This window comes from Spermophilus citellus, assembly GCF_964194105.1.
Source record: "Spermophilus citellus genome assembly, chromosome: 4".
Taxonomy (NCBI): domain Eukaryota; kingdom Metazoa; phylum Chordata; class Mammalia; order Rodentia; family Sciuridae; genus Spermophilus; species Spermophilus citellus.
Window position 1 is genome coordinate 70862876 of NC_138185.1, and position 26277 is coordinate 70889152.

The 26277-nt window shown below is 34.8% G+C and overlaps 1 protein-coding gene across 2 annotated transcripts in view; it reads left to right on the top strand.

Moving 5' to 3' along the window:
* Nucleotides 1-26277, top strand: part of EFL1 (elongation factor like GTPase 1) — a 144127-nt gene that overhangs the window by 12906 nt on the left and 104944 nt on the right. For both annotated transcript variants that reach the window (XM_081293595.1, XM_081293594.1), the window contains exons 5-7: nt 9265-9398; nt 11034-11171; nt 12767-12981. In XM_081293595.1, the coding sequence (XP_081149721.1) occupies nt 9265-9398; nt 11034-11171; nt 12767-12981 (487 nt within the window). The remainder of the gene's footprint in view (nt 1-9264; nt 9399-11033; nt 11172-12766; nt 12982-26277) is intronic.

The following is a 26277-nucleotide window of genomic DNA, read 5'->3' on the forward strand; positions in this document are numbered from 1 at the left end:
TGGTTATTTCTAGATCCTTTTTTCTTCCCTTCTCTCCAGAGTTAACCACAACCTCTGTTTTTTGTTTTTGTTTTTGTTTTTTGTTTGTTTATCTTTTTTTGTGGGAGTAGTAATGGGAATTGAACCCAGGGGTACTCTGCCATGGAGCTACCTACATTCCCTACCCTTTTCATTTTTTATTTTGAGATAGTTTCACTATGTTGCCCATGCTGGCCTTAAACTTGTGCCCTCTCTCCTCAGCCTCACTGGGATTACAGATGTGCACAACTGTGCCTTTTTACATTTTTTGTGGCACCCTCTTTATGAGAGGGAGCTTCATTATCCTGTCACAATCACTATGATGATAAAATGCATCATATTGTGCTTTACAAATCTGTCAAATAGTAAACTATTAGTCTACTTTCTGTTATTATAAAAAAAAATCTGAGATAATTAAAGAGGAAGGGTTTATTTTGGCTCATTTGTGGAGGTTTTAGTCCATGGTCAGCTGGCCCCATTACTTTTGAGTCTGTGGAGAGGCAGCACATCATGGCAGGTGCACATAGTAGAGAAAGCTGCTCATCTCATGGCAGCTGGGACCTGAAAGAGAGGCCAGAGTCCCATGATCCCCATAAGGCACACCACAAGTGACCTAAGACCTCCTTCTAGGCTCTGCCTCTTAAAGGTTATACCACCTTTCATCAGCACCAAACTGAGGACCAAGCCTTAACACATGCACCTGTGGGGGATGTAACAGAGCCAAATTATAGCATAAACTGTATTAGTTGATTTATAACTTATAATTTTATTTATTGATATAAAATATAAAAAGGACAGTAGTAATATTTCCTATGGAGGGAGACTTTGATTACTCCATAGTTAGGGTCATGCACATAATTGTTTATTTTCAAGAAATTCAGTTAGGAACATATCCTCAGATAATTCAGGTTCTATTCCTATTTGTTAGATATTAGTATTGTTCTAATATATTAAAACATAAAAATGACATTTGTTTAAAGTTCATATTTTCATCCCTAACTTTTCTACTCTTCTTTTATTCAAAGCAAATTTTTTTTTAATTTTTCATTTTTTTCACAGTTTTGTTAGTGGTCATTTCCATGTTTTGGAAATACAGCACTGACCTCTTTGTATAAAGTTTTACTGTTCATAGAGGAACTATCTTAGTACATGCTAAGATGTGCCCCTTCTCTGAGACAGTTATCTATAGCATTTTAAAACTATAGGCAAAGCTGGGTGTGGTGGTGCATAGTTCTAATCTCAACAGCTCTGGAGGCTGAGGTAGGAGGATCTCAAGTTCAAAGGCAGCCTCAGCAATTTATTGAGTCCCTAAGCAGCTTAGCAACACCCTGTCTCAAAATAAAAAAATATGAAGAGCTGGGGATGTGGCTCAGTGGTTAAGCGCCCCTGAGTTCAGTCTTCAGTACCAAAAGCAAAATAAAACACCACCAAAGGCAAAGTAGAGATTATTTTCCCATAACTTCCTTCTCATACCAGAAATTGTTTAAAAGATGTCTTCTGTAATTAACTTCAGGTTTTTCAACATTTTTTTTTTGAATTGCACCTAGAATATAAAAAAAAATCGAATTGTTGTTGTTTTATTAGATGAGTCCTCTGAAATGAAGAGGTTTATTTTGGAACGCCTGAGAAATAAGGCAGCAGAAGTTTCTGTTCTTTTGAGATTAGCTATAGCAGGGATTAGCTCAATCCACAACTCCAGGATTTATGTTATGACTTGGAAAGATCATTTAGCATACTTAAAAGAATTTTAATTGGTAGTTTCCATTAGCAGTAAAAATAATATCTAACATGATAAACCCCGTAACTAATTTATATATTTTTATTGGTTATTCATGCAAAGAAGTGGATGGCATTCAAGAAAAATTTTTAAGGGGTAAAATGTGACTTCAGTTACAGAACAGCTTTGCTTATGGACATTCCCACCCCTCACCCATAATGGATGTGGGATTTTTCCCACTGCCTTTGAAATTTTAATTTGAATTTATTTGGAAAAGGTTAAGATGCAAAGGTGTTGAAAGAGGAATTGGGAGGCCTGGCTTTGAGCTGAGGTCTGACTTTGTCAGCTGTGTGACTAAGCACAGCACCCCTTCCTTCTCACCATTATATACTTTTGGCCAATTCTAAATATAACAGAGATGGATAGGGCTTCTTTGAACGTTTAATATGTACATGTGTTGTGAGCTCCAAGGCTACCTGTTTCTCAAATTTATTTATTTTACACTCTCATTTTTTAGGGTGTAGATTTTCAGATGGAAACACTAAGTGTGTCGCTAGTTTTCTGTTCCTTTCTAGATCTGAACTTGCCATCCCTGAATTAATTTCAAAGGGTCTGAAATTGGATGTATAATTAGGGAGGCATATATGGATAACTTATTTTTCTGAGTATTCTCCAAAGGGTTTATAATCCCAATAAGAGATATAAGTATAGAAAGCCTGAGGTTTCTGTATGAGTATATTTTTAGAATCTGTAAAGAACCTGACAGGATATCTTGGCTCTGAAACTTCTAAATGAGGTCCAGGTAGCATCATGGACAAAGGTTGGGGAAGGACTTGCAGTCTCCAACCCTAAAGTACAGAATTGAGCCAAATGAACAAGCAAGTGTAGTTTCTCCAGGTGCAGAGCATAAAGGAATCTTAAAACCTAAGAAGTGACTAACACCATTAGACCTTGGATAAACCTCTCACTTTTTAGGAGCTTTTGAATGTTTATGTTTATCTATGAAATCAAGGTTTATGTTGGCTAAAATTCCAAGAATCTAACAGCTTTATGTGATAGGAGCCTGGACCATGATAGACTTGATCATTGTTTTCTGGCTTATTTAGTTGAGACAATGTGGCTTATCCAAGAGGGCAACTGGAAAAAACTGGTGCTTGAGAACTGACAGTGAAAGGCTGTATTAATATTGCTCCAGGCTCTTTGATTTTCTTGGGAGATGTCCAGGGTCTTCTCTGGTTGGAGCCTTTTCTGGTGGGTGACATCCTGAGTTTTTTATAAAGCAGTTTCCTGGAAAGATCATGAGGCAGAGGGGATCAGTGTTACTGAGGGAGCCAGTTGTTGTCAATTAATGGCAATCTTTCTCACTGAGTCCCCAAACACTTTGGAATTCTTCACCTAGTGTTTCAGAAATTCAAACTACCAGTGGAATCTTGGTGTGTGGAGTGAAATTTACTGTCATCCTGCATGTAATGTTTAAAGGCCTGGTCTTTGAAATTAGGTGGGTTTGAACTTCTGGGTTATGTTAAATGTTTTGTCTTAGGCAGTTAAGCTCAGAGTTGGGCTCTAACTGAATATCCTTGAGAAAGCTTCTAAACTTTTCTGTGCCCAGTAATCAGGTTGATAAAATGGGGTTAATGGTGGTAACTACTATGGAGGGTTGTTCTAAAGCAAATATCACATACTTAGAACAATGCCAGGCACAAATAAGCAATCCACAAATGTTGCCTCTGGCTGTGGTTACTTATCATCTATAGAATGAGTCAAGTCATTAAAATTACATTGGAGAAAAATCCTTTAAATGGTTCATAAATTGTAATATTCAGCCTTGTAATAATTCTTGAGCACATTGAAGTTAATAAACACTGAGTGAAGGAGAGGTACATATATATGTGGGTTTTTTTTCATTTTTATATTTTTAATTGATTTTTTAAAGAAATGACAGCAAAATGCATTACAATTTTTATTACACATATACAGCATAATTTTTCATATCTCTGGTTGTATGTTTAAACATTTAAGTAATTATTTTGCTTTTGAAAAAGAATATCAAATTTAACAGTAATGGGATGAAATGTAGGATTTTGAAACATAACTTTTTTGCATGGTTTATTAAATTATTTTTTTTTAATTTTTTATTTGTTTTAATTAGTTATACATGACAATGCATTTATGCATTTTGATATATCATACATAGATAGGATATAATTTCTCATTTTTCTGAGTGTATATATTGCAGAATCATGTTGGTCATGTAGTCACATATATACATAAAGTAATAATGTCTGTTTCATTCTGCCTATCTTTTCTATCCCTACATCTCCTTCCCTCCCCTCCCATCACTTCCCTTTACCTAATCTAAGGTAATGCTGTTCTTCCCTACCCACCCCCCCACCCTTATTGTGAATTAGCATCCGCAAATTAGAGAAAACATTTGGCCTTTGGTTTTGTGGAATTGGCTTATTTCACTTAGCATGATATTCTCCAACTCTAACCATTTACTGGCAAATGCCATAATTTCACTCTTCTTTAAAGCTAAGTAATATTCCATTGAGCACATATGCCACATTTTCTTTATCCATTCATCTGCTGAGGGACACCTACCTTTGTTCCGTAGTCTAGCTATTGTGAATTCAGCTGCTATAAACATTGACGTAGCTGCATTACTGTGGTATGCTGATTTCAAGTCCTTTGGGTATAAACCAAGGAGTGAGATAGCTGGGTCAAATGGTGATTCCATTCCCAGTTTTCTGAGGTATCTCCATACTGCTTTCCATAGTGGTTGCACCAATTTGCAGTCCCACCAGTAATATATGAGAGTACCTTTTTCACCATATCCTCACCAACATTTACTGTTGCCTGTATTTTTTTTTTCCGCAATTTAAAAAATATTTATTTATTTATTTTTTAAAATTAATTTTTTTAAAAATAAATGACAGTGGAATGCATTACAATTCTTATTACACATATACAGCACAATTTTTCATATCTCTGGTAGTATATAAAGTATGTTGACACCAATTCGTGTCTTTGATACATGTACTTTGGATAATGATGTTATCACATTCTTGTTGCCTATATTCTTGATGATTACCTTTCTGACAGGAGTGAGATGAAATCTTAGAGTAGTTTTGATTTGCATTTCTCTAATTGCTAGAGATGTTTAACACTTTTTCATAGATTTGTTGATCAGTTGTTTTTCTTCTGTGAAGTGTCTGTTCATTTCCTTAGCCCATTTATTTATTGAGTTATTTGGTTTATTTTTATTTTTATTTATTTTTTTGTTTCTTTATCCTAGTGATCTGTGAAGTGTCTGTTCATTTCCTTAGCCCATTTATTTATTGGGTTATTTGTTATTTTGGTGTTAATTTTTTTGATTTCTTTATCCTAGTAATTAATGCTTTATTGGAGGTGCATATGGTAAAGATTTTCTCCCAATCTGTAGGGTCTTTCCTCACTTTATTAATTGTTTCCTTTGCTGAGAAGAAGCTTTTTAATTTGAATCCATCCTATTTGTTAATTCTTGATTTTACTTCTTGCACTTTAGGAGTCTTGTTAAGGAAGTCAGATCCTAGGCCCATGTGGTGAAGATTTGGGCCTATTTTTTCTTCTATTAGGCACAGGGTCTCTGTTCTAGTGCTTAAGTCTTTGATCCTCTTTGAGTTGATTTTTATACAGGGTGAGAGATAAAGGTTTAATTTTATTTGCTACATATGGATTTCCAGTTCTGCCAGCACCATTTGTTGAATATGCTATCTTTTTTTCTACTGAATGTTTTTGGCGCCCTTGTCTAGTATGAGATAACCGTATTTATGTGGGTGTATCTCTGTGTCCTCTATTCTGTACCAGTGGTCTACAAGTCTATTTTGGTGCCAATACCATACAGTTTTTGTTACTATTGCTCTATAGTACAGTTTAAGGTCTGGTATTGTGATGCCTCCTGCTTCACTTTTCTTCTAAGGATTACTTTAGCTATTCTGGATCTCTTATTTTTCCAGATAAATTTCATGATTGCTTTTTCTACTTCTATGAAGAATTTCATTGGGATTTTAATAGGAATTACATTAAATCTGTATTATGCTTTTGGTAGTTTGGCCATTTTTGACATTTTTGACAATATTAAGTCTGCCTATCCAGGAACATGGGAGATCTTTCCAACTTCTGAGATTTTCTTCAATTTCTTTCTTTAGTGTTCTGTAGTTTTCATTGTAGAGGTCTTTCACCTCTTTTGTTAGATTGATTCCCAGGGTTTTTTGGTTTTTTTTTTTTTTTTTGAGGCTATTGTGAATGGAGTAGTTTTCCTAATTTCTCTTTCAGTGGATTCATTGCTGATGATAGGAATGCGTTTGATTTATGGGTGTTGATTTTACATCCTGCTACTTTGTTGAATTCATTTATTAGTTCTAGGAGTTTTCTGGTGGAATTTTTTGGATGTTCTAGATACCGAATCATGTCATTAGCAAATAGTGGTAGTTTGAGTTCTACTTTACCTATTTGTATCCCTTTAATTTCTTTCTTTTGTCTAATTACTCTGGCTAGAGTTCAAGGATGATGTTGAATAGAAGTGTGAAAGAGAACATCCTTGTCTTATTCCAGTTTTTAGAGGGAATACTTTCAGTTTTTCTCCATTTAGAATGATGCTGGCCTTGGGTTTAGCATATATAGCTTTTTCAATGTTGAGGTATGTTCCTACTATCCCTAATTTTTCTAGTGTTTTGAACATGAAGGTATGCTGTATTTTGTCAAATGCTTTTTCTACATCTGTTGAGATGATCATATGATTCTTGTTTTTAAATCTATTAATATGATGAATTATGTTTATTGATTTCTGTACGTTTAACCAATCCTGTATCCCTGGGATGAACCCCACTTGATCACAGTGCACTATCTTTTTAATACGTTTTTGTATGCGATTTGCCAGAATTTTATTGAGAATTTTTGCATCTATGATCATCAGGGATATTGTTCTGAAGTTTTCTTTCCTTTATGTGTCTTTGTCTGATTTCAGTATCAGGGTGATATTAGCCTCATAGAATGAGTTTGGAAGGGTTCCTTTTCTGTTTCATGGAATACTTTGAGGACTATTAGTGTAAATTCTTCTTGTAGAACTCGGCTGAGAATTCATCTGGTCCTGGACTTTTCTTGGTTGGTGGTAGGCTTTTGGTGGCATTTTCTACGTCATAACTTGAAATTGTTCTGTTTAAATCATGTGTGATTTCCTCATTCAGTTTGGGTAAGTCATATGTCTCTAGAAATTTGTTGATATGTTCGATATTTTCTAATTTTATTAGAGTATAAATTTTCAAAATATTTTCTAATTATCTTCTGTATTTCAGACGTATCTGTTGTGATATTTCCTTCTTCATCTTGTATTTTAGCAATTTGAGGTTTTTTTTTTCTCTTTGATAGCATGGTAGGGGTTTATCTATTTTATTTATTTTTTCAAAGAACCAACTTTTTGTTTGGTCAATTTTTTCAATTGTTTATTTTGTTTCAATTTCATTGATTTCAGCTCTGATTTTAATTATTTCCTGTCTTCTACTGCTTTTGGTGTTGATTTGTTTTTTTTCTAGGGCTTTGAGATGTAGTGTTAGGTCATTTATTTGTTGACTTTTTATTCTTTTAATGAATGCATTCAATGTAGTAAATTTTCCTTTTTGTACTGCCTTCAAAGTGTCCCAGAGATTCTGATATGTTGTATCAGTGTTCTCATTTACCTCTAAGAATTTTTTTATTTCATCCTTGATTTCTTCTACTATACATTCATCATTCAATGGTGTATTACTTAGTCTCCATTTGTTACAGTAGCTTCTATTTTTTATTTTATCATTGATTTCTAATTTCATTCCATTGTGGTCTGATAGAATGCAGGATATTATCTCTGGGTTTTTTTTTCTGTGTGTATTTACTTATGCTTTGTGGCATAAGATATGGTCTATTTAGAAAAGGAGCCATGTGCTGCTGAGAAGAAAGTATATTTGCTCGTTGATGGATGAAATATTGTATATATGTCTGTTAAGTCTAAATTACTAATTGTATTATTTAGTTCTATAGTTTCCTTATTTAGTTTTTGTTTGGAAGATCTGTGCAGTAGTAAGAGAGGTGTGTTAAAGTCATCCAGTATTATTATATTGTGTTCTGTTTGATTCTTGAAATTGAGAAGGGTTTGTTTGATATACATAGATGCTCCATTGTTTGGAGCATACATATTTATAATTGTTATGTTCTGCTTATATATACTTCCCTTAAGAAGTATGGAATGTCCTTCTTTGTCTCTTCTGATTAACTTTGGTTTGAAGTCTACTTTATCTGAGATGAGAATGGAAACCCCTGCTTGTTTACATAATCCATATAAGTGATTTAAGTTTTTTCCCATCCTTTCACCTTCAGCCTGTGGACGTCTTTGCCCATAAGATGAGTCTCTTGAAGACAGCATATTGTTGGTTTTTGCTTTTTAATCCAATCTGCCAGTCTGTGAGTTTTGATTGGTGAGTTGAGGCTGTTAACATTCAAGGTTATTATTGAGATATGATTTGTATTCCCTGTCATTTTGATTTATTTCTGGTTTTTGATTTGTCTTAATTTCTCATTTGGTTGAATGTTCCTTAGATCCTCCCTTTTCTGGTTTTATTTTTTTTCCCACTTCATCCTCATGGAATATTTTGCTGAGAATTCTCTGTAGTTTAGACTTTCTAGTTGTGAATTCTTTTAATTAAATTATGTTTTAATGTCAAATCTCTATAAGCTAGGGTGACCAGTCATTCTAGTTTGCTTTGAATTGGGGGCTTTGATGAGAAGTGTGAATTCCAGTGCTGAAACCAGACAAATCAAGATGTGTTATCATCCTACATTGTTTGTTGTGAATATTAAAGGAGATAATATATGAGAAAGCACATAGCATTACTTCTTGGCACATAGTAATTGCTCCTTAAATTTTAGTAGAATTTTTGTAAAATATTTAGATTTAAATTTTAATTGAGCAGATTCACACTGATATTTGAGAAGTTATAAAGACGAATTTGGCCAACTGCTTTATGTCTTCATAAGTTGACATCTTGGGTCTCTGAACAGCTTTTACTCTTAGGCCTTAGGCATTGGTTTTTTTCTGAGATTCCTAGTCTGTAAAATGAGAATAGTAATATTTATCTCATAGGGTTATTGTAAGGATTCAGTAAGGTGTGATTAGCAAATTAAAAGTGGCAGCATACCAGGCTCATACCATATTCTTAGTACATGCTAACTATTAGAATAATAAAATTAAACATTTCATATAGATAACATTTGGAATTAATAGTATAACAGTGGGAAAAGTTAGGATGATAGTTGTTGATTGAGCTTTTTAGATAACATTTGGAATTAATAGTATAACAGTGGGAAAAGTTAGGATGATAGTTTTTGATTGAGCTTTTGGCTTCATTAGCTTTTTTTCAGTCTTTTCTTAAAAGCTTCCTTATTCTAGAATGCCCTGGGAAGAGCAGTGTATATATACACCGTCACAGCTGAAAATGTGTTGTTTTCAAATTTTATTTCAGATAGTGAGGAATACCTGATTAATCTCATAGACTCTCCAGGACACGTGGATTTCTCCTCAGAAGTATCAACGGCTGTTCGTATTTGTGATGGATGCATCATAGTGGTAGATGCTGTGGAAGGGGTCTGTCCACAGGTAATGGTGTGATACAAAAGTATTTAACGGGTTGAAGAAGGTGAGGAAGAGGAGAAACTGTTGATTACTATGTATCACATTAGGCATTTCACTAACAATGAGAAAGCTGGCTTTATATTTCACTTTGGTAATGTTCCAGTTTCTGATGGAGTTAAATCATCAGAGCTGAAAGGAACTTAGAAATGATGGCAATACTTTGGATGGAAGTGTCTGATATCCTGTTAGGGTGGTGCTTAGAAAAATGAGAGAAATGTTGGATTTGGGAATAATCTAGATGTTTTACTCCAATGAATGAGGTTTTCTGAATCATGAGAGGTTGTTGCTAGCACAATACTAAACAAGTTTTCCCTAAGTAGGAGAGAAATTCTATTGTTTTCTCAGCCTACTTTTCGGCCTACATCCACATCCACACACTATAGCCATACACATTCCTTTCCTGTTTCCCGCTCTTATTCTTCTATGTCCTTAATCTAGATGCTGTGGAAAGGGTCTGTCCACAGGTAATGGTGTGATACAAAAGTTTCTATTTATCTGTTCCCACCAAAGTTCACCCCTAAGGCCAGAGTGAACATACAGCTCTGGTGAGGATAGAGCTCAGAGTGGCTCTCTAATTTCTTTCAGTAATTTTTGAAGGCTTATATTTGCTCTCTAAGAAAATAAAGATGTCACCTTCATATTTTACTCCTTAATATGCACATTTGCTTTCATGTTTCTAAAAAAGAATAATAAAAGATTTAATTTCCTCAAATGTAGGAACTTTTTTAATTTAATATTTATTTTTTAGTTGTAACTGGACACAATTCCTTTATTTCACTTATTTATTTTTATATGGTGCTGAGGATCGAACCCAGGGTTCTGCACAACCCAGGCGAGCACTCTACCGCTGAGCCACAACCCCAGTCCAAATGTAGGAAATTTTAAAAATTATTTATTTTTAAGTGGTGCTGAGGATTGAACCCAGTGCCTCACATGTGCTAGGTACGTGCTATACCACTGAGCTGTAACCCCAGCCCCTAAATGTAGGAAATTTGATATTAGAAGAAGATGTATTATGATTATCTTTTGGCCTCTCCTCTGATTTCCCCTATAGGTACAGGTATCCCAACTCAAGAGGGCTGTCTATGTAGTGTCTTAGGTATCCTCACAGGATACCTAAGCCATTGATGAGGTCAACTTGAGTGTATTTGCTGAAATGGACATAGCTGGCTTTAGAACAGCAGAATGGTGATTGCCTCTAAGAGGTGAGATCATGATGAAGGAGGTGAACATGTAGCTCTTGGCCAAATGTTTTATTTTTTTACCTACATGCTAGTATCATTGGTGTTTGATAATTATTCATTTAACCATGAAAAAGAGAGAGTATTTGTGAAAACACATATTTCTACTAAACCTTTTTGCTCTCTTTATCCAATTTTATTTTTTTCCCTTAAATAAACTATAAGACCCTCTTATCTGCAGTTATTTGTTGCTGTGCTAAATATGTATTTTATGAAAACCTGAATACCTTTGTCTGACTGGCATAGTCTGAGTTGTGGTAAAGGACTGTGGGAATGTATTGGTTATTAATTTACATTTTTCTGGTGTGCTTAAATTATTGCAAATCCTAAGTTTTACATTTTTCTGTGCTTTTATCAGACACAGGCAGTTTTGCGGCAAGCCTGGCTCGAAAACATCCGTCCAGTTTTGGTGATTAATAAGATAGATCGGTTGATAGTGGAGCTAAAATTTACCCCACAGGAGGCCTATTCTCACCTCAAGAATATTTTAGAACAGGTATTGTGTTCTTCAGTATTTTAAAATTGGGACTTGAAGAGTTATTGAGTATGAGGAGTTGCTATAGAAAATTCACTTATTTGAAGTTCTCTGCCTAAGGTTCTGTCTGTTAGAGTTATTACACCATGACAGAGGCAGCAGAACTAGCAGAACTAGTCTCAGGAGTCCCTTTCATCTCCAGGAAGCACTTTCAGTATAAGGCTTGAACAATGAACTTTCTTGGTTAAAATTTGTAGTTTGATTCTTAAGTGAAACAGTATTAGGAGGCTCTATCATATTGTATTACCTGTCTTTAGATAATATTTTATCCAAGCATTTATTCATTTGTTTATTCAGCAAACAGGTACATAAATGTGTCAATCAAATGAATTGTTAAATGTCCATTGTGTGCTAAGGATTGTGAATAGAAAGATGGAAGTCAGAGCCCCTGGGTTCACAGAGCTAACAGTATAGCAGGGGAGATAAACAGTTAAAGAGCTATTTGGAGAACTACGAGATACATGATTTGAAAGCTTAGTTCAGGGCCACTTAACCTAGTCTGAGGGAGGAGGTAGAAGAAGTCTCACAATGGAAGCCTTGAGATATAAGAAAGGTGAGTGTTTGATAGAATATTAGAGAAGGACATTTCAAAAGAGAAGGAATAAGATGTACAAAGTTATAAAGGCAAGTAAAAGCATGGTATGGTGTTACCTTTGAGAAGATAATTGTAGTTGAAAAATTAGATCATGTTAAGCCATTATTGAACTCGGTTTCTACATTTTCTCTATCTCCCAAGAGATGGGAGAAAGGAATATAAGACTTGAGTTTTGGGGAGCCTTGTATGACATGAATAGAAGTTTGAAATTCTTCAAGACAATGAAAAGCCATTGATGAAGTCAACTTGAGTGTATTTGTTTGCCAAAGGGTGGAAATTACAAAGGTATAACAGTGCAAAACAATGATTGATAGATCTAGTTTCCCCCATTAAGATAGGTGGAAGTGTAGAAATGTTCCTTTTCTTCAGAAATACTCTCTGTAGAAATATTCCTTCTTCAGTGAGTGGCAGAAGGGCCAGCAGTATTTTCAGATGAAAGCAGTCTTATAGGTTGGAATGTGGGGGACTTGTACAAATTGTTAAGTAATAGGATTGATTTTTCTCTCTGAATTAGCTAATAAGATTACTTATTTGGAAGTGGAAATAGTTGGGTATGAGAGGTTGGAAAGAGGGCCTGAGGAGTAGTAGAAATTTCAAGCAGCTGATGTGAGAAATGGATGAGAAAAGTGACTGAGGCTACCTAACTAGGATTATGGGGTTTGGAAACTGTGAATTCCTAGTACTACCAGGCCCCAGCACGTAAATAAAGGTATGACACATTAGCCTTTACATTAAAATAATAATGGTAATCCAAAAAGACCTTTCAAAAGCCTTATAATTTAGTTTTGCTGGATTTTGATAAAATGGGTTAATACATATAAGTCATTCATTGATCGTAAATGTCACTTACAGTGAGTCCCAACTGTGATGATTATTTTAGCCCTAACAGAGGTTAGACAATTCCTACCAAGATCATGCTAAGCATCTGAATGACACTCTGCCATTTCACCATCTCTCCTAGATTAATGCACTCACAGGAACTCTTTTTACTTCTAAAGTCCTAGAAGAAAGAGCAGAGAGAGACACTGAATCCCAAGTGAATCCAAATTCTGAACAAGGAGAGCAAGTGTATGACTGGAGTACTGGCTTGGAAGACACGGATGATTCTCACCTTTACTTCTCTCCAGAACAGGGAAATGTGGTGTTTACCAGTGCAATAGATGGGTGGGGCTTTGGGTAAGTCTTTTTAAGTCCAATTACAATTCGTTGTGGTTTTACATATAGTTGATCTTTTAGTTTAAATTTTTATTTTAAGATAATTGTAGCTTCATAGAGTCATAAGAAGTAATGTGGAGAGTTCTCTCTCTTTTTTTGTACCAGGGATTGAACTCAGGGGCACTTAACGATTGATCCACATCTCCAGCCCTTTTTTGTATTTTATTTGGAGACAAGGTCTCACTGAGTTGCTTAAGGCCTCGCTAAGTTGCTGAGGCTGGCTTTGAACTTGTGATCCTCCTACCTCAGCCTCTTCGCTGCTGGGATTACAGACATGTGCCACTGCACCCTGCTGGAGAATTTTCTTATACCCTTTATTTAGTACATACCTCATGGTAACATCTTGCAAAACTATATGGCACGGCCACAACCAGGACACTGAATGGACACAGTCAAAATAAAGAATATTTTCATCATTACAAGTGTTCTGTGTATTACCCTTGTATAGCCACACCTGTTTCCTGCCTACCCACCAAGCCTCCTTAGGGGTATTCACCTGTTCTGTGTTTTTATAATTTGTCATCTCAAAAAATAAATTACAGAAATGAAATCAAAACAATATATTATAGAAATGGGGGCTGGCGTTGTGGCTCAGTGGTAAAGCGCTTGCCTAGCACATGTGAGGCACTGGGTTTGATCCTTAGCACCACATCAAAATAAGTAAAAATAAAGGTATTGTATCCATTTACAACTAAAACATATATTTAAAAAAAATCTATTATAGAAATGGAACCAAACTATATAATCTTTTCTGGATTGACTTTTTTCCTGTATAATTCTCTTTGAAATTTATCCAAGTTGTTGCATGTTTCCCTTATCCAAAATGCTTGGATCCAGGAGTATTTCAGATTAAGGATTTTTGTTGTTGTTATTGTTTGGTTTTGGAATGTTTGCATATACATAATGAGATATCTGGGGGATAAGACCCAAATCCAAACAAGAAATTCATTTGTTTCCTATAAACCTGACCTTGTACAGTCTGAAGGCAATTGTATATAATAATTTTAGTGTTCCTGTTTTCACTGTGACCTATCACATGAGATCAAGTGTGGAGTTTTCCATTCATTGTGTTGTATCAGCACTTTGAAATTTTGAATTTTGGTGCATTTCATATGGAAGCTATAAAGGTGGTTCTTTTTTATTGTTAGTAGTGTTTCATGGTATGGATTTACTATAGTTTTAATCATTTATCTTTTAAACAACATCTTTTCCTCCAGTTTTTGGCTATTACAAATAAAGCTGCTATTAACATTCACATACAGATTTTTGTGTGAACAATAAATTTTCATTTCTCTGGGATAAGTGCTCAGGAGTGCAATTGCTGAGTTCCATGGTAGTTTTTTTTTTTTTTTTTTTTTTTTTTTTAACATTTTTTGGTTGTAGGTGGACACAATACCTTTATTTTATTTTTATGTGGTAATGAGGGTCAAACCCAGTGCCTCACACGTGCTAGGCAAGCACTTTACCACTGAGCCACAACCCCAGCCCGATATGGAAGTTTTATGTTTAGTTTTTTTGTTTGTTTGTTTAAATATTTTTTTAGCTGTTGATAGACCTTTGTTTTATTTATTTACATGCGGTGCCAAGAATCAAACCCAGTGCTCACACATGCCAGGCAATGTGTACTACAGCTGAGCCATAGCCCCAGCCCCTTATGTTTAGGTTTTTAAAGAAACTGCCAAACTTTTCTAGGGGACTGCAGCATTTTATATTCCTGTCAACAATGCATGGGTAATCTAATTTATCCATATTTTCACCATCATTTAGTATTTTTATTCTCTTTATTTTGGCCATTCTGCTGATTGTGTACTGAAAAGTTATTGTGGTTTTCATTTGCGTTTTCCTAATAGCTGGTAATGTTGAAATCTTTTCCAGTGCTAATTTGTTATCTTGTATTTTCTTTTGAATGAAATGAGTCTTTATATCTTTTGCACAGTTTCTAATTGTATTAATCTGTTTTTTTTTTAACTTTTGAGTTTTGCACATTCTTTATATGTTCTAGATACTAGTCCTTTGCCTGATATATGCTTTATAAATATTTTCTCCCAATCTGAGTCAATCCTCTTAACAGTGTCTTTCACACTGTGTAAAGTTTTTTAATTTGGGTGAAGTCTAGTTTGGCAGTTTTTCTTTTTATGGGTCTTGGTTTTATAGTCAAGTTTGTCTAGCTCTAGATCTTGAAGGTATTCTCTCATTTTCAAAACAGTTTTATAGTTTTACTGTTTACATTTAAATCTATGGTCCATTTTGAGTTAAGTTTATATGAAGTGTGATACTTGGGTTGTGCCGCAGTCTTGGCTGGGCACAGAATCACGAGCCACTCAAGCAGGAACAAAACTTTATTTTGAAAAAGCCGCCAACACTCTCAGCGCCAGCAAGCAAAAAACCGGTCCTCCCACGCGGGCGTCTAACCGGAACCGCCCTCTCCCGGAACCCGGGGTCCCCCGGACCTCCCCCGGAATTTCCTCCTACTATCCTTCCCCAACCAATGGGAACTCTCCATGAGTCCCCGTAACATGAGTCCAGTAGTAGGCCAAGGTGAACAGCAGGAGCCCAATTTGCATATGAATGTAAATCTTAGCATAATAATACCTCAGTGGCTAGCTGGCTTTACAACCAAAGGTGCCATACATCATATATTTTGCTTGTGGCTCCTAGCAGGGTTGAGATTATTTTCTTTGCCTGTGAATGGCCAATTTGTCTACCACCATTGTTGAAAAGGCTATCTCTAGTTCATTGGATTGGTTTTATACATTTGTCAGAGCCAGTTAGGCATATTTATGTGGGTTTATTTATGTGTGTTTTGTTCTGTTCCATTGATTTGTGTGTCTCTCTTTTTAACACTAGTACATAGTCTTAAATATAGAAATTGTGCATTAAGTCTTGAAATTGGGGAGATTATTTTGCACACATTTTTCTTTAGCTGTTCACTGATCTTTGCCTTTCCATACAAATTTTGTAATAATATTTATAATAATATATATCTTGTGAGGATTTTAATAGTTCGTGTGGTAAACTATATATTAATTTGGGAAGACTTAACATCTTTGCTCTGTTGGGTCTTCTAATCCATGAACACTATGTATCTCCATTTATTTATATTTTCCTTGATATCATTCATAACATTTTGTGGATTTTAGCACATAAATCTTGTACTTGTTGTGTTAGAATTACATCCGATTTTTAATTTTCTGAGCAATTATCAATGGTCTTTAATTTTGATGTTCACATGTTTATTCCTAATGTGTAGAAATAGAATTGATTTTGTGTGTTCTAATAACAAAATATGCTGTGACCTTGCTGAACTCACTTATTCTGGAATTTTTTTGTATACTCCTTTGAATTTCCTATAAGACAGTCATTTCATCTGCAAATAGGGACTGTTTTACTTCATCCTTTTCTTTCTGAATGTTCTTGTCTAATTGCACTGATGGTGGTAAGGGTGGGCTTCTCTTCTTTCCAGTTGTAGACGAAACCATGGTGTCTTTTACTCTTAGGAATAATCTTAGCTGTGGGCTGTGTTTAGATGTTCTTTGTTAAGTTGAGGAAGCCTTCCAACCAATGTTACTATTTTTTTCTGAGAGTCAATATAAATGAATGTCAAATTTTGTCATGTCTTTCCTGCATTGATTAATGTAGTCATATGATTTTTTTATCTTTAGCTTATTAATATAGCAGATTACATTCATTAATTGTGGAATATTGAACCCAGACTTGCTTCTTTTTGTAGATTTTATATATAATTGCTGTGTTTTGGTGGGTGTCCTGGGGTTGAACCCAGGGAAACTTAGCCACTGAGCCACATCCCCAGCCCTTTTTATTTTTTATTTTGAGAGAGGATCTTGCTAAGTTGCTTAGGGTTTCACTGAGTTGCTGAAGCTGTTCTTGTACTTGCAATACTCCTGCTTTAGCTTCCCGAACTGCTGGGATTACAGGCATGCACCACCAGGAGTAGTTTATATGATTGACTTTTAAAAAGCCTTATTTGAATGAATTCTAAATTCACAAAAATTTATATCATAAAACAAAAATGTATATCATAAGATCTCCCACCTTCTCCCTTAGTTCATGTCATTTTCTAGTAGTTTCTTTTGTATCTTTTGAGGTTATTTATGTTTATATGTGCAAATACATTTATTTCAATTTTTATACCAAAAATACAGAAGTTAGTGTAGAAAGAAGTTAGTTTTATTGGATATTTACATATGCTAAGCATCGAGTTATTCATTTAAAATTATTTCATTGAATTTTTACAATCATCTTTTGAAATACATGTTATTTAAAGCTCAAACAATTAGTGATTCATTCAACATCCTTCAGCTACTAAGTGGCAGAGCCTATATTAAGATTATACTATATTAAGATTATAGTCTACCTGACTCTGAAGTTTGTGGGGTTTTTTTTGTTTGTTTGTTTGTTTGTTTGTTTTGGTACCAAGGATTGAACTCAGGGGCACTCAACCGCTGAGCCACATCCCCAGCCCTGTTTTGTATTTTATTTAGAGACAGAGTCTCACTGAGTTAATTAGCACCTCCCTTTTACTGAGGCTGGCTTTGAACTGGTCAGCTCCCTAAGCCGCTAGGATTACAGGCATATGCCACTGTGCCCAGCTTGAAGAATGTGTTTTCTTACCATAGTACTTCTCTGGGGTCTTCCCTGTGGAATATAGGGACCCTTGTTACTTCTTGTTGCCCCTAGTGAATATGTACATGCTAGGGCCATGTAACACTGATCTACTTTTTAGAATATGATAGATAATTGATTATATTTTTTTAACTGCAACCATTACTGCATTGTAAAATTTTTAAAAATCCAAATATAGTTAAAAGATTACATTTTGATAAAAATGTCTTTGTCTTGGGTAAATAATTATGAAATTATAATGAAATTTACTTTAGTTGTGAGCTTGATTTTTCATATAATTTGCAGAAAGCATAGAATCAGAAGCAATGCACCAGGGGAAAACAAGGCCTGCTCATGAAGTATCTTCCAGTAGGATCTGGAAATGGAAAAGAAGAATGAATCAGAAACTGACTAGAATTCAAGGCTTTAGAGTAGCCTAACCAGTATGGCTTTTCCATGTCCTCCTGTTTTACAGGAACTTATTCTTCAATTTCCTTTTGCCTAGGCAGTATAATATATTATAATATCATAATTTCTCTTGTTTGTAATGAATTATAGATGGTTTACTTCGTGCCTAAAAGATTATATCAAATTTAGGTAGAGAATATATAATGAAAATAGGAATTATAGACCTGCTGAAGATTTACACTTCTGGTTAATAGCTTGACTTATCACCTTTCTGGGCTTTAGCTTCTTCATCCAAATTAAGAATTTTGGGTTAAGATGATTCCTAAGATTCTCTTTCAAGTAAAAAGTGCAGTTATTTAGTTATTTAATGGGGTCATATTTGTTGATATCTAATTTGTGAGCATTCTGCTTGTGAGCCACAAGGTGGAGGGCTTGTTCCTTTGTTATAATAATTTTCATAATTAATGTTTTATATTAATTTTAGTCTATCTTAGAAATTAGAGGATGTTTACTGTGTAAAGAGGAGGAATGGGGAGAGTCTTGAATAGGTTGAATAAGGAAGGGTAACTTCTATATCCCTTTCATCTTTTGATATTCTTAGATACCATCAGTTAGTAAGCTGATATTACACTGTGTTAGATACAGTCAAGTTTAGAGATAGGCTAGTTCTGGTTTTCAACAAATTTACATATTAATTTATGGGAAGGTGGTGGTAGAAATGAATGCACCAGAGACCTTTTCCTTTGAATTTTCTCTAAACTTTTAGTGGGTAGGCAAAGTTGGCAGCTGACTGCAAGTGTCAAAATGAGCACATTTCAGAATTTAAAAAATGATTCTGTGTTACTCTCAGACAGTGGGACAGGGCTAGGAAATGTGAATAAAGATTGTATCTGGGGCTACATCCTAAATCTGTTCTTTTAATAGATGATAATTCAGGAGAATCTGCTCTGAAAAGTAGAAACATATTGACTTTAGGGATGAGTAGCACCTGTAAATAAGGAGGACATTGGAAAAGCCATATTGGTTAGGCTGTTCTCAAGTCTTGCATTCTACTTATTTATCTAAATTCCGATTTTAGATAAATAGAATTGAGGCTCCCACTCTAAAGAATAGGGATAGAAAAGAGACAATGAAAAGCCCTTCCTAATAGGTTTTATGCACCAATGTTTTAGAATTTGGCAATTAACATGAATCCACTGGGTAGTTTGGAAGGCATAAAGGTGAGTGGCTTGGTAATTTCACACTTGGCAGAGTTGTGATTTAGGAAGATAGACAATAGATAGATAGATATGTGAAGTTTTGGAATACAAATATGTTATATAGATCTCTTCTGAGAGTCTAATTTGAAGTTATTTGGTTTGAGAAAATGATTTAAAATAGAATTAAAAAATGGAGAAGTGTATGGTCAGTGCTTTAAAATTTTAACTAATGACAGATGAATAAAAGCCATAAATAATAATGGCTGAACTGAATAAGCAAATTTTGTGATAACTATGTGTTTTAGTCAACTTTTTTGCTGCTATGACTAAAAGACCCATCCAGAAAATTGTAGAGGAGGAAAAGTTAATTTAAGAGCTCATGGTTTCAGAGGCCTTAGTCATAGAAGTCCTGTTTTATTCCTCTGGGCTCAAGGTGAGGCTGAAAATTATGGTGGAAGAGTGGTGAGGGAAGCAGCTCATGTGGTGATCAGAAAGTAGGCAGAGGGTCTTCATTTGGCATTTACATATATATGCCTCCAAACCATACCACCAATTTCCACTTCCTCTAACCACACCCTACCACTTCAATTACCACTCAGTTAATCCCTATCAGGGGATTAATTCACTGATTGGGTTAAAAATCTTACAACCCAATCATTTCTCCTCTGAACCTTCTTGCATTGTCTCACATGTGAGTTTTTGGGGGACATCTCACATCCAAACCATAACACCATGAGAAAAAAAAATAAGAGGATGAAAAGTAAGTTTTTTGAGAGACTTATATGCCTGTATGTGTATACTTATGTAAACAGATGGTGGACTAGAAAAAGTTCAAATGATAGTGACCTGAGTAGATAGGCAAATATGTTATGATAGTTTATGGTTTTGGTAAATTTTAGAGTGTTTATGAAAATTTACCACTTTTAGGATTTATGTGATGTTTATTATAAAAGAGAAAATAATAACAGAGTTTGAGTAATGTAAATCAACATTTTAAAAAAAATCTTGAAAAGAAACCACACCAGAAATACAGCTGGTCCTAACAATTGTGACAATAAACATATGAAATCCTTCATTAAGGAGATAAAGTATTTTATTTTATTTGTTTATTTTTTATTTTTTATTTTTTGTACCGGGGATTGAATTCAGGGACACTTAACCACTGAGCCATATTCCCAGCCCTATTTTGAATTTTATTTAGAGACAGTCTCACTGAGTTGCTTAGCACCTGACTTTTGATGAGGCTGGCTTTGAATTCAAGATCCTCCTGCCTTAGCTTCCCAAGCTGCTGGGATTGCTGAGATAAAGTATTTAAAAAAAAAAAAAAAAAAAGATTTTTTCTTTTTTAAATCCAGAAGTTTATTATATACTAGAAAAAAAGGCATAATGGACAGAGTGTAAACTTGGACCCTGATTAGTCAATTAAATGTGAACAAAAAAGAAAGTAGTTTTGGCAGTATTAGTAATAGCTTGTGACAAGTGAATTATGGCATAAGGAACAATTTTATTAGGATAATTGACACATTTCAGTAGTGAAGAGATTAATTATATCGACTATCATAAAATTCATAAGTCAAAAATAGAGTTATGAGTAGAACACTACAAGGCATGTACTTTGGGGGCAGTTTTACTCCTCTAAAATTTTACATTACCAGAAAACTGTTAACAGATTAAGGTCACAGAGATAAGCCATATTGATAGTATAATGAAAGTCAAAATTTATTTTAAGTATCGATGAGGAATACACAAAAACTTGGCCTATATAAAGCAAAAAAAAAAAAAAAGAAAAGATATGAAAACATTGAATGTTTGATGTACTAAATCTCTTAGTCATTTATCTCTGGTTTTAACTAATTGAGAATAGAACCAAGTTGCCACTATGGAGTTCATAGTTTCAGTTTTATGCATCATAGCCCTAACAAGCTTCCCTCCTTAAGAACAGGGGTCCCTAAAAAAATTAGATTGGAAACTGTGTTTGGGAACTCAGACCACAGTGGCAGTGTACTGTTGTCTCCTTCCATAGAGATCTGCAGATCCAGTCCAGCTTCTGGATTGGAACTGCAGCTCTCCATGAAGGATTGCAGACTGCCTGTCAAAATCCAGTGTGGACAAATGAAAAACTCGATGAGTTCTCCTGAACTGAATCAGGAAGCAAGGGTCTGTGGCCTGCTGTAGGTATGTGGAACCAAGGGGAACTAGGAAGAAAACCTGACTCTTCCTGATTCATGGAGTAGGCACTAAGAAAGAGCTGGTTTCCTTTTTGAAGCATAGGAACTCTACCCCTGGAATGTCAACCTTTCACCTTTGCTTGGGGAGGAGCAACTGAGGAAACCAGGAATGTTCCTTTCAGCATTCCTTGATGGGGAAGTCCCTTACTGCAGAAATCTCCCAAGTATTTGGAGTGAGATGAGAAATTTATAGAGAGAAGAAAGATTTCCTCTCCCCAAAAGGCAAGGCATGTTAAATTAATAACAGAATTTATGAACTAAAATTTTGGATTAAAACACACACACACACACACACACACACACACACACACACGCACAAATAAAAATAAATAAAAACCTTTGCTAAATAAATAACTGTTGGATCAAATAGGAAATGAAGTTTATGATAGTAAATTACTTAGAAAGTAATGGACCCTTGAGACCAGCTTCAGAATGTCAGCAGCCTGTAACATATAATTTGGATTTTGATTTCTGATTAGATGTTTTTCTCTCCCTTAGCCCAGTGAGAAGGGTTTTAGATATTTATTTTCAGCAGTTTCTATGGTATCTGTGTTTGCTTCTAAGTTCTATCTACTGGCTCTAACATTTCTGATTCCTATGATAATTATTGGCTTCTACTTCTGTAACTTCTTAAGCATATCAATAATGGGGTTTAACTCAGTTGTTATCATTGTTTTGGTGCCTGGCTATTCTCATAGGTGTGTAGTATAGCTCAGTATTGTTTTGATTGGCATCAACTCTTGGGTTTCACCAATACCACACTCCTGTCTGAACTGTAAAGAATTGTCTACACTGTGCTAACATTGGATTTCTTCTGCAGTGAAGAGCATAGTAGATATCCTTTTTCTTTTTTCCTTTCTTTTTAAGTGTGTTTTATAACAGTTTTTGGTTCACAATATAAAGTGAGAGAAAAATAAGAGATTTCCCAAACACTCTTGTCCCCACATATATAAGTTCACTATCATTATCCTTCACCAGTGTAATATGTTTGTTGCAAACGTTTAACCTACATTAATACATTATTTTCACCAAAAGACATCATTAGGCTTTGTTTAGTCTTGGTGGTGTACATTGTGTGGGTTTGAACAAGTGTATAATGATGTGTATCCACCACTATAGTATCATATAGAATAGTTTCACTTTTCTAACTGTTCCATGTCCCACCTATTTGTCCCTCCCTCCCCCCAGCTCCTGGCATCCACTGTTCTTTTTACTCTTTCTGTAGTTTTAACTTTTCCAAAATGCCACATATTTGGGATCAACAGCATATAGCCTTTCAGATTGGCTTCTTTCACTTAGTTTCATGCATTTAAATTGCCTCAATATCATTTCATGGCTCATTTCTTCTTAATGCCAAAGAGTACCACCCCATTGTCTGCATAGGAATTGAACTGCTATATACATCTACAAGCAAGTTTTTTGTAGATTTAAGTTTTCAGCTGTGTCACCTGAGTAAGTAACATTGATCATGGTTGCTGCATCATAGGCCAAAGAAGATTAAAACAAATTTTTTTTTATAAGAAACTTCCAAACTGTCTTTCAAAATGGTGATACCTGTTGCATCCCCACCATCAATAAATGGCATTATTCTTGTTCCACGTCTTTGCTAGTATTTGGTGTTATCATTGTTTTGGTGCCTGGCTATTCTCATAGGTGTGTAGTATAGCTCATTATTGTTTTGATTGGCATTTCCCTGATGGTGTGTGCATATTTGCCATCTTTCTTTGATTAGGTGTCTACTAAAATCTTTGGCCTATTTTTAGTCAAGTTTTATGTTTTCTTATTGTTAAGTGTTAAGACTATTTGCTTCTTTTGAATACTAGTCCTTTATTAGGTCTGTGTTCTGCAAATATTTTCTCACACTCTGTGACTTGTCTTCTCATCTCTTAACAGTGCCTTTCATAGAAAAGAAGTTTTAATTTTTTTTAAAGAGAGAGAGAGAGAGACAGAGAGAGAGAGAGAGAATTTTAATATTTATTTTTTTAGTTATCGGCGGACACAACATCTTTGTTTGTATGTGGTGCTGAGGATCGAACCCAGGCCACACGCATGCCAGGCGAGCGCGCTACCGCTTGAGCCACATCCCCAGCCCAGAAGTTTTAAATTTTAATGAAGTATATGTTATCAGTTCTTCCTTTCATGGCTTATGCCTATAGTGTTCTCCAAAATCATCTAAATTTTTCTCTATGTCATCTTCCAGGAGTTTTACAGTTTTATGTTTTTTTTTTTAACCTAAGTCTATGAACTTAATTTTTCTAAGTCTTGAGTTAATTTTGTGAAGAGTGTATAGCCTGTATCTAACCCCCTCCCTCCTTTTTTTTTTTTTTTTTTTTTTTTTTTTTTGCAAATTGCTGTTCAGTTGTTCCAGCATCATTTGTTGGAGACCCTCTTTTCTTCATTACATTGTCTTTGCCCATTGCAAAGATCAGTTGACTCTATTTATGTGGGTCTGTTTTTTGAGCAGTTTTGTTCCTTTGATCTATTCGTCTCTTCTTTTTCACCAATACCACACTGTCTAGATTACTTTAGCTTTATAGTAAGTCTTGAAGTTTGGTATTGTTAGTTTCACCAATTTTACTTTTCCCCTTCAATGTCACATTGGTCATTCTGGATCTTTTGCCTCCAATATATACTTTAAAATCAGTTTGTTATTTACAAAATAACTTGTTGAATGGGATTGCATTGGATGTAAAGATTGATTTGGGAACTGACATTTTAAAATATTGAAGCTTTTCTATCCATGAACATGGAATTTCTCTACTTATTTAATTCTTTGATTTCTTTCATTAGAATTTTGTAATTTTTCTCATATAGATCATATATATATATATATATATATATATATATATATATATTTTGTTTTGTTTTGTTTTGTTACATTTAGACCTTAATGTTTTATTTTGGGGATTTCATGTAAAAGGTATTATGTTTTTAATTTCAAATTATATTTATTCATTGCTGGTAGGTAGGAAAGTGATTGACTTTTTATATTAACCTTGTGTACAACCTTGCTATAATTGCTTATTAGTTAGAACAGAAGTTTTATTGATTCTTTTGGTTTTCTACATAGATGATCATGTCATCTGCATATAAAGATAGTTTTATTCCATTCCTCATAATTAGTATTTTCTTTCTTTCTTTCTTTCTTTTTGAGTTGTTGGCTCCTTTTTTAAAATTGGTTTGGATAAATAAATGGCAGTGGAATGCATTATAATTCTTATTACATATATATATACCACAATTTTTCATCTCTCTGTTTGTATTTAAAGTATTTTGACACCCAATTCGTGTCTTCATACATGTACTTTGGATAATGATGTCTTTCACATTCCACCATCCTTGCTAAGACTTCATCTATTCCTCCCATGCTCCCCTTCCCTACCCCACTGAGTCAGCCTCCTTATATCAAAGAAAACATTTGGCATTTTTGGGGGGGATTGGCTAACTTCACTTAGCATTATCTTCTCCAGCGCCATCCATTTACCTGCAAATGCCATGATTTTATTCTCTTTTATTGCTGGATAAAATTCCATTGTGTATATATGCCACATTTTTTGTATCCATTCATCTATTGAAGGGCATTTAGGTTGGCTCTACAGTTTAGCTATTGTGAATTGTGCTGCTATAAACATTGATGTGGCTGTGTCCCTGTAGTATGCTGTTTTTAAGTTCTTTGGGTATAGTCCGAGGAGAGGGATAGCTGGGTCAAATGGTGGTTCCATTCCCAGATTTCCAAGGAATCTCCATACTGCTTTCCATATTGGCTGCACCAATTTGCAGTCCTACCAGCAATGTATGAGTGTACATTTTTCCTCACATCCTAGCCAACACTTATTGTTGTTTGTCTTCATAATAGCTGCCATTCTGACTGGAGTGAGATGATGTATCTTAGAGTAGTTTTGATTAGCATTTTGCTAGAGATGATGAGCATTTTTTCGAATATTCGTTGATTGATTGTATTGATTGTATTCTGAGAAGTGTCTGTTCAGGTCCATTTGTTAATTGGGTTATTTGGGGGATTTTTGGTGCTTAGCTTTTCGAGTTCTTTATATATCCTAGAGATTAGTGCTCTATCTGATGTGTGAGAGTTAAAAATTTGCTCCCAGGATGTACATACGCTCTCTGTTCACCTCACAGATTAGTATTTTCTTATTGCATTAGCTTGGGCCTAGAGTATAGTGGAAAAAGGAGGGGTGAGGGAGGGTATTCTTGCCTTGTTTCTGAGCAGGCATTTTTTAAGATGCTGGTACTTTGAGAGTTCTAGACTCAAACCTTAGATAAAATATACTGTTTTTTGAAAAACAGATATCTCCTAGGTCCTTTATCCAAGCAGCGCAGTACTATACAAGATCACCCTTATTTGTTGATTGCTGTCCCAAGGATGGAGTCTGTGGTTCTAGGTGGTTTCTCTAAGGGATGATAAGAGTGAAGTAAGTGTACATATGTTTATCATTTAATTCAGGGTGCCAACAAACTTGTTTTGGCAGGTTCCATCTCTAGAGTTTATTTCCTTTGTGAGCAGCCATCATTTATAGCTATGGAGACCGGAAGTACATTTCTGTTGTTGACATAGTTGTGATAAACAGTTGAAGTCTACATTTCCTTGGCCTTTGTTCCTTTTTTCTCATTTTACCAGTGAAAAATTAAGAAAAGACACTATAGCATGAATTTTAACTCATATTAATGTAGAGAGTGCTGGACAGAACATAGGCTTTGGAGTCAGACTGCTTGGGTTTGAATCCCAAGTTCACTCATTACCTGTGTGATATCTTCATGCATCATTATCCTTTTCTACAAAA